Genomic DNA, 13,472 nt, shown 5'->3' on the forward strand with positions numbered 1-13,472 from the left:
GGCATGTCCTTCTGACAGCCGTGGGAAGGCTGAGTCTGTCACCCCTGGGAGTCCAGATGGGGGTGGTGGGAATCCGCTGGGACCATGAACAAGGCCGTCCCACGTGGGATAGGGCAGGTGGCGACCTTTGAACCACATTTCTTACTAACATTAGGAGGCTCGCATGCTGACCTCATAGCTTGATTTCTTCATGTTCTCCTCACCTTTACAGCGCTAGGCTGTGATAAAGTCTTTGCTGGAATGAGCCAAATCAGCGTGGCCTGAGAGGGTGTTAAAGTGGAGCCCTGGGGGGGGCAGTGACAATGCCCACAGGTGCACAGGCCCTCATTCACAAGTCAATGATCGCATCAGGCTGTGGGGAAACAGGCCTTGCCCTGCCTTCCCCAGGGCGTGGGACACCCCTCCCCCATGGCATGGGGTCCCGGAGCTGGTGTGAGAGGGGTGTGAGAGCAGGGTTAGGGAAGCAGAGGGAGGGTGGGTGGGCTGGGACGTGGTGATTTGAGAGGAGAGGAGACTTGCAGCGCCCCCTCCTGGGTCCTGCTTGGCCTGCGGGGAATGTGTGGGGAGACCAGTGTAGAGCTGAGTGAGTGCGTGCTGCATGACTGCGTCACCTCCCTGTGCCCCAGAGGGCCAATTCAGTCCCGCACGCAGCCTGAGCAAGGTCCTGCTCCTGCTTGCTTAACCCGAGTTCAACAGGAAAACTTCCCTATTCCCCACCTTTTATCAATCTGCTCTGCAAGTTAGTTTCTGCCAGGTACTCCTGTGACAATTGAACCTCATGTCAGCTTTTGTGAGAAAGGAGTGCCTCTTGTGGCTGTCCACAGGCCTTTGGCTGGCACCCCTCCCAGCCCTGCAGGTTCGAGCTGAGCTGGGGTTGCAGGGCCTGGGTAGCAGGAGCCCCTAGAGCTAAAAGTGGCTCCCCTTGTGTGGGCACACCCCGGGAGCAGAGAGGAAGGGAGGCAGGGAGGGGCCGTGATGCCACCTGGCACCGCTGCCCAGCTGTCCCATGCACGTGGAGCTGTAGGGAAGCAGAGCGTGGGGGGCAGGCACTGGTGTGACATGGCCTGAGTGCCAACATAATGGTTATTTGTTCTGGAAGTTTGCAGACGGAGCCATACATACAAGCTCAAATATCATTTTAGTGGTTGTCCATTTTTCAATGATGGTAAAAAAAAATATTTTTTTCAAAGTGATTTCTGTCAATGATGTGGAACCATGGTATACCTTCACCCAGTCCCAGCCCAGTGTGCCAGGAAGCTCTGGACTAGCCCTGTTGTGCTCCACACAGGCCTGGCTGCATAGTGCTTTCAGAGTTCCTGCCTTCCTCACCGCAGAAAGAAAGCAGTGTCTGCAACAGGAAAATGTTTGGGCCCTAAAATAGCCATGCTCTTAGAATGTTAAAGTGGCCCTTTCAGCCGTTACACTAGCTCGTAGGGAAAGGCCCTGGCTCTGGCCGGAGCAGCGGACTGCTCGTGTCAGGGGATATGCTGGTAGCCTCAAGGCCTGCCCACCTCTGCTCCTGCCTCCCGTGACCCAGCCAGGGCTGGCTAACTAGCCCTAGGAGGAGAACGTGTGGCCTCCCACTTTCCATACAACTCCTCAGCCTGAGACCAGCCTCCCTTGTGGTAGCATGGGGCATTAGTGCTCACTCTAGGCCATAGCTGAGCCTTTCTACAGGAAGGCTGATGGGTGCTTCTAGCCCTGGTACCGACCAAGAGAAGCAGTTCAGGGACCCACTCGAGCTCAGACAGGGAGGCCAGGGCAGAGCAAGCCTTAGAGTCAGGGGGATCTGCATTTCAATCCCAGCCCCACTACTACCTTGCTTGGCCACCATGGGTAAGGGACTTCCCTCTGAGCCTGTTTCCTCACCTGGAGAATGGGAGTAATGTTCTTCTCATGGGTGTTAAAGGAAGGTGTGCACACGTTGTAGCCACATCCTAGACGCAGTCAACCCCCGGCCACCAGAGTTGGCACAAGGGCCATGCAGCACCGCACAGCGGGAGGAGCCCGGGTCTGGGGCCAGTCATCCTTGGTTTGCACCCTGTCTCTCTCAGGCCAGTGGTGTGGCCTCAGAAGAGGGGCAGGCGGTGTCCTTGGAAGCAATAGCCCCCGAGTAGACCTGGGCCTCCGGCTATCTGGGCCCAAGTCTCATGCACCCTGAAGCCTGTCAGAGGCTAACTTGTTACCAACTAGACAGGGAGCCAGGCATTAGGACTTCCCTTGGGGACAGTTAGGATACCCTGCCTCCAAGCTGCCCTTCTACTTTTGTATACCTGTGCTTCAAAATCAGAAATCAGCTGGGGTCAATTCTTATTTGGTGTAAATCTTTAAAAGAGATTTAGAAAAATAGCTTCACAACATTTCATAATGGCTTCTTAGTGGGACCCAGATTTGCTGTCTGGACTGGCCCCACCTGCACCCTTGTGCCATCCTACACTAGCGTTGGAAGCTTCCTACAGCCTGTCCACAGCTCTGGCTAAAAACGCTTGGTACTGGCCCTTTGGTTGCTCTGAGACTTCACCATGGTCAGGTGTGAAAGCCAGCCCTTCTCAGGGCGGCTGAGAGGGTGCCCACAGCTGACCTGAAGAGGGGCCCTTTGGCTAAGCTGAGAGAGAGACCGAGACAGAGGATGAACTAAGTCATGGCTGCCACTATTGGCAACCGTGCCTGACCCCCTCCTCCCTGGCTGCCTTATTTCTCCCTGCCATCTTGGGACTTGTCCAAAGTCCTGAAATCCTTAGCGTTAACACTTCCTGACCAGGAAAAGGAAATCACATAGGGAATACATTCTGACCCTCAAGAGGCTCCCAGTGATTGCTGTTTACACATGTTCAAACATAGCATAATGAGATTTCTGAACAAATTCTATAACCCCTCCCTGGCATGGAGTATGTGAGCGTGTGTGTGAGTAACAGGGCCCCACCACACAGCAGTGTATGTTTGCTCTGGGCTGGACTCTGGGAGAGGTGCCTGGGGTCCCATTCTCACAGCTGCCCTGCAGGCTTGGCCACGTGTCCGGTTTCCCAGGAGGAAGCCGAGCTGAGGGCAATTGGGCACTCATCTAGGGCTGCCCACCTAGCTGGGGTGGAGCCAAGGGAGAATTGGGGTCTGAGTCTCCTTCCACCCCAGGCCAGAGAAGGCTAACACTGGGAAGGTCCTGTATTTGCTGACCTGATGGAGACTGGATCTGTGTGCATTTCCCTGCTTTGCTTGTTGGAGGTGTGTCAGTAGCAGGGCCCAGGGAGCAGGGTTGTTAACAGGACACCTTGGTCCACAGCTTCGCCCAGCTCAGCCAGCCTTTAGGATGTGTGCATAGTGGCTCTGTTGGACTGCCAAGACCCTTGCTGTCTGCCTGCCATGCTCCATTGTCACCTGAGAATCTCAGAGCCACAAAGGGCCTCAGAGAGCAGAGACCTTGCCCTGTGGTCAGTCTGAGGCTGAGCCTTCTGTGGGGTTCTTCAGCCAGCCCATGGCCATGCCCATCCAGTGCCCATCAGCATTGTGCTGGGTGCATGGAACAATCCTGGTTCCTGCTGCAGGTGCTTGGGGGAGGCAAGTGTGAAGCTGTGAATCAGCTAAGGGTCAGGGTGCAACTGAAACCACCCCTAAGAGACCTGGCCTGGCCTTGGTGGGTGGGAGGCCTTCCTGAGGAGACAAAGCTTAGCCAAGATCTGGGGGGGTGTCAGTGTTTACTGTGAAGGGTGGGAAGAGAGAACAAGCCGGGGTCAGAAGAGTGGGAGCCATGGAGGCTGGTGTTCAGGGTTGCAGGATGCCCATCTGGCCCCACTTACAGCACGAACAGAGCCTGCCCTGAGCCCCAGGCTGTAGGGTGTAGGCCATATGGGAGCCTAGGGTGCCCTATGCAAGCTCCCATGTGACCATCTGTCCTCACTCACCATGCTGTCACCGTTTGTGTCGTGTCCCATCTGTGCTCATCCTCGCCTGCTCACCCACACTGCCTCCACCAATATTGCCCGTGCTGCCCCTAACCCTGACCACACTCTGTTCTCCAGGCTTTGTCTTTCTGCTTGCACTGTCACGGCTCGCTTCAGGGGACAGCGCAGACCGCATGCTTAGTCCTCAGTCCGGCTCCCTGCTCCCCCTGTGACCAGGAGCTCCTCCATATCTGCTGGTCCTGTGATTTGGAGAGTGTGTGTTTGATGTGCTTGGCTTCTACCCACAGCCCATGTTCTCAGTTCTGGCCAGATGCAGTGGTGGCCTCCTCCCACCGCCTGTCTGCCTGGCAGGTGGCTTAGTCCTATATTTCCATCGCTTTGCTCTTTCTGGCTTTAAAAACGTAACAAAGGCGACAGACTCTAAGATACCAAGCTATCTTGACAAGGACAAGTGTGTAAAAATGCACATCGTGCACAGTAGCCAAGACACTCTGAGGTGGGCCCTCTGTGTGCAGTCCGCGGTGTCCAGGCTCAGGGCAGGGGGCTGCGTGTGGCATCAGTCCGCGCCAGCCTCCCTTCCCAGGGTGAGGGAGAAGTCAGCTCACGGTGGGCAAGCTACAATTCCATGAACAGACGTTTTCAACGTGGGAGAGGCTCGGAGTGGAGCTTAGGTGGCCCTGCATGTGCCCCTGCAGGGGGGGCGGGGGGACTGATGTTGGGGCAGGAGGGAGACTGTCAGAGGGCAGAGCCAGTCACCTTTGTTCTCTTCTCCATTCTTACCTTCCAAGAAACCTCTCCAGGCTGAAGCTGGTCATGGCATATGTTGAGTGCCTGCTGTGTGCTGGGCATGGAACGGAGCCCCATGAGGAAAGCCAGGAGGGGGGCACCCTGATCCCTGCTGCCTGGTTGGGTCTGTGTGTCCCTAGGTGGTGTCCTGGGGCAGTGGTTGGTGCCAAGAGGGAGTGCCATGAGCTGGCTGTGGGGCCTAGTGGGTTGGGAGGACTTCCTGGAGGAGATAGCCCTCCAGAGAGGCCTGCAGGGCCATTTCAGGTGAGGGACAGTGGGAGCAAAGACATGGAGGTTGGAGAGCCCTACCATGTTTGGATACTGAGGTGATTGGGGTGGGAGGAAGAGAGACCTTGCAGGGAGAGAGCTTGGGAAAACCAGCTTGGGAAACCAGCTGGTCCGAGATAGGGGCACAAGGACTCTTTGCTGTAGGCACAGTGTGACAGAGTGATGCATGGTGAGGGTCACATGGTGAGCAGTGCACACAAGGCCAAGTCTTCTCCCAGCTCTGAGCATGGGGGGCCCAGAGGGGTGGCACTGCTGTCTGACCACTGGCCGCAGTGATACTCTTGTGCCTGCCTGCTGCCTCTGTGTGTCTGCCTCTTTTTCAGGGGTCCCCATGTATCTGGTATCTCTCTTCTCTTGGGCGTCTGTCCAGGCTCCTTGGCCTGCTAGAGGGCCCCCGTCCCACACAGCTCGCCTAGTTTCCGGTGGATGTGTTCTTTCCTGGTGGTCATCGGGGACCCACTGGGGCAGAGTTAGTCCATTTGAGAGATTTGTCAAAATATTGATTCCACTCAAGTTTACTGTTCTTAGAAACCTGTTGCTTTCTACTTGGCAGAGCATTTGTGATCTTTTCAGAGTTCACTAGTCAGAGTTGCTGCAGATTTTGATGGTACAACCATGCCTTTTCCCACAAACTTTCATTGAACTGAGCTGATGGAATAAATGGTTGTGAGCTGTTTCTAGTCTTAACTGCTGGAGCAAGTGGAGAAAATGTACTAGGAAACGTGTGTCTTGTAAGCAAAGAGCTCTTTTAGGTTGGCCTGGAAATCCTGAGAATGTTCAAGGGATTTGAACTGAGTCAAACTTGAACCAAAAAATCCTCAGAATACAGTCTGCTCTCACACTCAATGGAACGGACAGCCTCTCTGTCACCAAGCCAGATCCCTTTCCCTCTGTGTCCCCAGCTGCCGTTCCTTTGCAGTTGGCCCTGCAGGTCCCACCTCAGAAGTGAAGGGTGTCATCAGCAGTTGGCTGGCAGATGAACATCCCTCTAAGGATTCCAGGGAGGGGCTGGGGTGGCCCAGAGGCAGAGATGTGGAACATATCAGTGATTAACAGTAAGAGAGGGAAATATTTATAATTTTGCCACAAATATTAATTAGTGTGAACAGGTTTTGTGTGGGCAGACTTTTAAAAGAACATTCTGAAGAAGAGCAGAGCCAGCCTGTCCAGCCTGTCCACTAGTGTGTCTTCTTTCCTGTTGATCTCTAGGCAGCTCCTTAAGGAAATCAGGATCCTGGGCTGTGGGCAGTCCCTGGGGTCCCATTTTAGGTACATGCTTACCTGGAAGGCCCTCTCCACCCAGTCCTGTAGGAAGCCTGGCTCTTCAGCTGAGTCGGGCTCTCCTATGCAGAAGATCTTTCCATCTGTCTCCTGCTCTGGCTCAGGACCAGGAGGCCAGGAAAACCCCCAGCCCAGGCCAATCTGCAGGACCTCCAGGTGGGGGCAGAGGCAGGGAGGCAGCCAGTTCTCCTCGCCTCTGCTCTCCCCTTCTGGCTCTGCTCCAGCAGGCAGGTGAGAGGGGGGAGGGCCGCTGCCCCGCGGCTTGGCAGCCTTTGCCCGCCAAGCCCCAGCAGCCCCACCTGGTTATTCTCTGAGCATCAGCACAGGCCAGCACCCTGGGGGTGTCCTGTGGTGCCCAGAGGATGGGGAGGAAGCACCCCAGGCCATTAGTGCACACTTACACAAAGCTGGATGTCAGCTCATTTGGACCCTTGGCCCACAGTGTCCCAGAAAAGGAATGTGATATCCATAGACCACTTTGAGGAAAAGGTGGGACTATAGCCAGGCCTGGAGGGAAGCTGTGTGCTCTTTAAGCCAGAAGTGCCTCCTCGCCCCCACAGACACCTATGGGCTCCCCGTGCCCCTTTCTCAGGGCACAGTGCTAGCATCCATGCCGTGCACAGTGCGGCTTGAGCCTGTGCTGAATTGGGCTGGCCAGGAGGCAGGCAGGACGTACTCAGGGTGGTTTGGGCCTTGCCCAGAGGCATCGTCTGCCCAGTGTTAGTCATTCTTTAAGAGTTTTTCATTCCTCTGGTGATGTAAAAGAAATGAACTTAGTTTTCTTTTAATCTGACTTGCTTCTTGGTGTGAGACCTTGGTGTAGGCCGCTTCCTAGTATTCAAAATCAGGATGATTTTAAATAGCTTTGTGCCAACCCTCTCCGAAAGGATTGGAGAGAAACTTGGCCCTGGGCTCTCATTTGTAGTGATGTGCTTATCCTCTGTTTCCCAGACACGTACCTCTCTCAGGCAGCGGTGGGCAGGAACCTTGGCAAGCACCCCCCACCCCCTTGCTTTACAGGCCTGGTAAGGAGGGGGTCCCAGCTCCAGCCAGGGCACCTCAGTGTGCAGAGCTCCCGCCTCTCCAGCTCTGACCCAGCAGCCCGCCTGCAGGGGGCGCCACCCAACTGTGGTGGTGGTGGGGGGTGCGGCTTCCATTCCCTGTCACTTCCCTCCAGCATCGGCCTTCCTCAGGGGTCTTTAGGTGCTCTCGATCACCCCTGGGACGAGGGCTTGTCTAGAATCGCCATGGTGCCCCCCAGGGCTGATGTTAGGTTTTGCTCTCCACCCTTTCAGAGGGTGGGCTGTTCTGGGTTCTCATGCGTATGTCTGAGAGCCTCAAAACGGGAGGCCTGGTCGCAGTCCCTCAGCTTACATGTGTCCTACTCCTTGGCTGTGGCTGTTGTTGCTGTGGGTGTTGTTTTTAAAGTCTCAGCAGAGGCCCCACCTGCTGATTTTTGCTCCCAGGGGAGCAGCCCCCCGTGAAGCCTGATGCTACTCTGTCTTGCCCACGCCACTCTTAGGGCAGTCTGCTGTCTTCCCTGCTCGCTCCGGTGCATTAGAGGTGCCCTCAGGAGGCAGCATCAAGAGGGTATTAGCATGTTGGGAGTAAATATCCACTTGCTTAAGCCAATTCATGGTTTTTGTAATAATCACAACTGGGATTCCAGCAAATTAGTGATTCTTTAGGCCCAAAGCCCAACAGCTTGTGAGTGCGTGAGCTCATCAGGCAGCGTGCCAGTTCTCGTGAGACCCTCCCGGCTAGGCTCGCTTCCCAGATGCTTGCCACACGATGTGCTGCTCAGCCGTGCAGTGACTACAGCTGCTCTGGATGCTGGCGAGAAGCGCCTGCCCTGGCCTGACTTTCAGAAGGACTTCTTCACTGCAGGAGCGTGGCCTGCCATCTTGTCCAAGCCATGGTGTTCTCTTTGTTGGGGCCAGAGCAAATGCTGCAGGGTGGGATGGGTTACTGGGCTGTCACGCCTGCGTGCCAGGCACTAGGCCAGGCCCCTGTGGGGATCCCATTTGTGTGTTGGGGACAGAGCAGGGAGAGCAGTGATAAATATGTTGGGAGACCTGGAGCAGCCCAAGTGGCAGATCTGGAATGTGGGTTTGAGACTCCTGGGTCCTGAGCTCCTGCAAGTGACCCTGTGTGGCCTCCGGAACCAAGGGTCTCCTTCCCACAGAGACAGCAAATGAGCTGTCCCTGCAATTTCTCTCGGAGAAGTGATCCCCTCACACTGGGGACTTGGGTTTGGGACTCTCAGGAGGGCTGCAGGCCTGCCAGGAATCCTCATTCGGTGCTCACAGAGCCTTGGGGTCTGGCCTTGCAGGTCAGGGAAGAGCCCCTCACTGAGTGTGAGACAGAGGGGTCCAGCCAGGTCCCTGCTCCCCCATTAGTGAGACACAGAGCTTCTGTGTTGGCTGCTGAAGGGTCTCATATACACTTCTACTGCCCAGAGGCAGCTAAGGAGGAAGGGCTATGGCAGGCACTGTGAGGCTGCCTGACAGGTCGCTGTCTCCAAACCCTGGTCTCTGATCAGACATGGGTGAAGTGGGTGGAGCAGCAGAGCTGCCTTTGGAAGCACAGGCCTGATTCCATGTTTCTCTGTGCAGGCAGGACCACTTTGGACAACCCTGTCATGTCAATAAGAAGCGATTACCACCCCATCCACATGATGCTGCTCAGGTGTGATCTGCAGCCTGGCATATGCAGAACCCTTTGCCCATTCAGAACAAAATCTCTAATGTCAAGTTTGAGACATTACTGGAAAAAAAAAATCAATCCAGGTTCTCTGAAATAATAATACTGATAATCGAGGTGATATTTTGTCAACACTTATGGTGTATCAGGCCGTTTCAAGCACTTTCCATGTATTAACGTATCTAATCCTCATAACAATTCTACAAAGTGGGCATTTGTATATCTCGCAGTTTTACACAGGAGGAAACTAAAATGTAAAGAAATTATGGCAATTGCATAGGCTCTCCAACCTAAAAAGTGACTGAGCAGGATTTGAACTGAGGCAGCCTGGCTCTCCCAGAGTCCAGGCCTTTGATTTTGGTGAAACAACTTCACGTTTTGTTGCAAGTTTTTTGCCCCCCAGGCTGCTCACTTCTGCCCTCCTAGGGGGCCCCCAGTATTTGAGTTAGTTGAGCAAAGGATTGGAGGTCCTGCAGATTGGCCTGGGCTGGGGGTTTTCCTGGCCTCCTGGTCCTGAGCCAGAGCAGGAGACAGATGGAAAGATCTTCTGCATAGGAGAGCCCGACTCAGCTGAAGAGCCAGGCTTCCTACAGGACTGGGTGGAGAGGGCCTTCCAGGTAAGCATGTACCTAAAATGGGACCCCAGGGACTGGGGGCCATGTCTGCCTCTCTCCCTGTGTCCCCAGATGCTGGTATACCATTGACCTCTCTGAGAGGATATGTAGTTGCAACTCATAGGTGGGCAAGGGCTTAACCTGTTCAAGGTCACACAACTAGGGAGTGGCATGAGAGGGACTTGAACTTGGCTCTCTTGATTCCTATTTCACTGAGCTTCCTCTTTCAGATACACAAAGTTGGAGACAAAGTTTTATTTTTTAAGGTTGTGTTTTGTCTTTTATTATTGGTTTATTATTTATATCTCTTTAAAAATGACTGCCTTAGACTTAACAATATACATGTGTAAGTGATCATAGTCCACCTTCAAGTGATATTATACTACTCAGGTGCACTGAAGGAAACTCCCATTTCTTGTACCCTTGTTTTCATTCCTTTTACTTTTACATAAACTATAAACTCACAATAGGCTGCCACTAGTTTTGCTTTAGACAGTAGACAGGAATACTTTAGAGGAACTACACGTGAGGAAAAAGAATGTCTTTTCTATTGTTACTTTAACCATTTCTGAGGAACTTCATTTCTTTATGTTGATCCAAATTTCTGTCTGGTTTCAATTCATTCTACCTGAAGAACTTTCTTTAACATTCCTTGTAACTCAGATTTCATGGTAAGGATTCCTCTCAGCTTTTGTTTGTCTGAAAAAGTCTTTATTTCTCCTGCATTTTTGAGAGATATTTTCACTGGATAATTTAAGTCGTCTCAACACCCCACGTGCGGCTCGAACTCACAAGCCTGAGACCAAGAGTCACATGCTCTTCTGACTGAGCCAGCCAGGTGCCCCTGGGGTTGACTTTTTTTCTTTCTTTCAGCACTTTAAAGATGTTGTCTGACTTGCATGGTTTCTGATGAGAAGTGTGCTGTAGTTCTTAACGTTGTTCCTCTATATATGATGTGTCTTTCTCTGCCTTCGAGATTTCCTCTCTGTCTTTGGTTTTCAGCAGTTTGAATATGAGACCTCTAGGTGTGGTTTGTTGTTGATGTTTTTGTTTGTTTGCTTTTTAAATATGTGTGGAGGAGTCTTTGCCCTGCTTGGTGTTCTCTGAGATTCTTAGTGATTTGATGTCTTTCATTACTTTTGGAAAATTCTCAGTCATTATCTTTTTAAATATTTATTCAGACATGTGTCCGTCCCATTTCCCTCCAGGATTCTGATTAGTATGTTAGATCATTTGGGTGCTCTTGGCTGCTCTGTTCTGATTTCCCCCCCACTCTCCCTCTCTCAGTTTGGATGATTTCTACTGCTCTGTCTTCAAGTTTTGGTTATTTTTCCCCTCAACTGTGTCAGGTATGCTGAGAAGCTTGACAAAGGCATTCTTCGTCTCTGCTGTTGTGTCTTTTATTTACAGCATCTTCATTTGACTCTTGCTCATAGTTTCCATCTCACTCCCCAAACTCCCCCTCTGTTCATGCATGTGTCCACCTTTTGTACCAGAGCCTTTAACATACTAATCACATGTATAAATCATATTCATCTTAGTTGTTTTTTTAAAGTATATTTATTTAGTAATCTCTACACCTGATGTGGGGCTTGAACTCAACCCCAAAATCAAGAGTCGCATGCTCTTCCAACTGAGCCAGCCAGGTGACCCTGATCTTAGTTACTTTTCAATTTCCCATCAGGTAGTTCCAACATCTGGGTCACCTCTGAGCCTAGTTCTGTTGATTATTTTCTCTCTTGACAATGTTCTTTTGTGTGTGTGTGCCTCATTTTTATATTGAATATCAGATATTATGTGTAGGACAGAAGAAACTGAAATAAGTTGTATTTATGCCTGGAATGGGCTTCTCTCTCCTGTTTCTAGGCTGTTAGGAGGGGGAGTTAGGCTAGTCAGAAGTTGAGCTGGGGTTGGGTTTTTTTGTTTTTAGTGTACCACTGGTTTCCAATGTCCATGATCTTACCTTATGCTTACAGCAGAGCTGATTTGCCAGAACGTTTTCTCAATGTTCCATCCCCACCTTCAGCCTTAGGCCTTTTGTGTACACCTCAGGCAGGGTCTCTCTCCATGTTCTTGCCCCTTTTCCTGTGGTAGACTGCTTTGCCTGTTACTTGTGCTTGCTAGGCTGGCGTAGGGCCAAGGCTGGTTCTCTGTTGTCTCTGTCTAGCCTCAGACTTAGGCAGACTGTGTCCCTGCATCTCAGGAGTGGGGCTTTTCTTCCCCTAGTGGAGGGAGACCTCAGATGTTTGGGCCCTAAATGGTTTCCTGCCCCTCCCTCGGGAGGTGTTTCTTTTTCCTTCTCACAGCTGCAGTGGGTCCTCACCTGTACCCTGGAGGCAACAAGATTTGCTCTCTCTCCCCAGCTGGCTTAAGGGTTTTGTTCCCCAGGGCCAAAAGGTCCCATCAGCGCTTCCTTCCTTTCCTATAGCAACAAACACGCCTCCTCTCCAGGCGTGCACTGCCGGAAGGTTTCCTTCAGTCTCTCTTCCTGCACTGACCCTCATCTTTCTCATGAGCACATGTGGAGGTCCGAGGAGAGGAGCTAACACGTGGGTAGCAAACCTCCCTTGTGTCTGTGTCTCCCAGGGATCTCGGCTCTCACTCTAGACTGCACTTGGCCTATAGCAACCGGCTAAAAATGTCTGCAGGACTCTGACCTGCTTCAGTTGTTTATGCCTCTTGTCTCTGTGTGGTAGAAAAGCTATAGAATGGTGTACTACTGTGCATCTCTTTCCAGCTCCACCTTCAGCAAGATCATGTTGGCTGGTAGCCTGAAATTGGCCATGGTGGGAGTATTTACACCACAGGAATGAGTAAATGCTACAAACACGGGTTTCCCCCCCACCCTGAGAGCCAGTTGTTAACCATTTACCAGAACCCCACCATTTGGGGAAACCCCACAAGGTTGACCGTGAAGATTGGTGCCTTTGGTGAGTGGCTTGGTGGCCTCCGGCACAGGTCGGCCTCAGCAGGGTCATAGTGGCTGTGCTCAGACCATCTGCTCTGCAGGGCAGTCACCAGGACACTCACCCTGGGGAGGCCTCTCCATGTTGGAGCTGGTGTAGATTCATGCTGCTGCCCTCTCTCCCTCCTTTTCCCTTCAGAGCGCAGCCAGGACAGCACGGCCGTGGCACTCTCAGACTCCAGCTCAACGCAGGACTTCTTTAATGAGCCTGCCAGCTCATTGGAGGGCTCCCGGAAGCTCTACATGGAGAAGAAGCTGCCCGTTCCCAGTTCCCAAGCAGGACCGACTGGTAAAGACCTTCAGGGGGCCACAGAGGAAAGAGGTATGAAGACGTAGCTCTGAGCGTTAGAACTGCTTTGGTGACGTGTGCCAGGCTAGGCAGTCTGAAGAACATGGGCTCCTGAGTGGCCCAGGCCGGGCCTGGCTCCTGTCCTCCCTCCTCCACCTGCTGCTCTGGGACCTCAGTTGGGCAAGTTACGCATCTCTCTGGGCCTCTGTGCTCCCTGTAGGGTGGGAGCGATCCCGAGGCCCACTCCGGGGGTTGTGAGGATGAAACGAGGCGGCTCAGGAAGGTGCTCGCACGGTGCCTGGAGTACAGTGTGCACTCAGTGACACTTGTCGTTGTTGTGACCCCCGTGGCCCAGTGTGGGAAAGCCACGTCCGTGACGTGAGTGCCGTATTTTTTTTTCTTGCTACATAGTTATTAAAAAAGCCTTTGGATCTTAAATGTCACCAATGTGTTTTCTTTTTAGTCTGAATTACATCAGACCTTTAGGAAAAAGTGCCCCCTTTTTTGGGCAGGGGGCCCTGATCCAACCCCGGGGCATGCCCAGCTCTCATGGGGCCCCCAGGCCCCCTTTGTGGAAACCAGTGGGCAGAGCCCCACGCCCGGCTCGCGGGAGAGCTCGGGCAGGCTGCATGTCCGCGGTGCCGCTCTAG

General features: G+C 52.9%; 1 protein-coding gene across 1 annotated transcript in view; it reads left to right on the forward strand.

The window, feature by feature from the left end:
• The window catches only part of CABIN1 (calcineurin binding protein 1), a 154,394-nt gene that overhangs the window by 75,117 nt on the left and 65,805 nt on the right, over window positions 1-13,472 (forward strand). The window contains 1 exon segment of the mRNA XM_036096435.2: window positions 12,673-12,855. Coding sequence (XP_035952328.1) covers window positions 12,673-12,855 — 183 coding nt within the window.

The sequence above is a fragment of the Halichoerus grypus genome, chromosome 13 (genome assembly GCF_964656455.1).
Source record: "Halichoerus grypus chromosome 13, mHalGry1.hap1.1, whole genome shotgun sequence".
Classification (NCBI taxonomy): Eukaryota; Metazoa; Chordata; class Mammalia; order Carnivora; family Phocidae; genus Halichoerus; species Halichoerus grypus.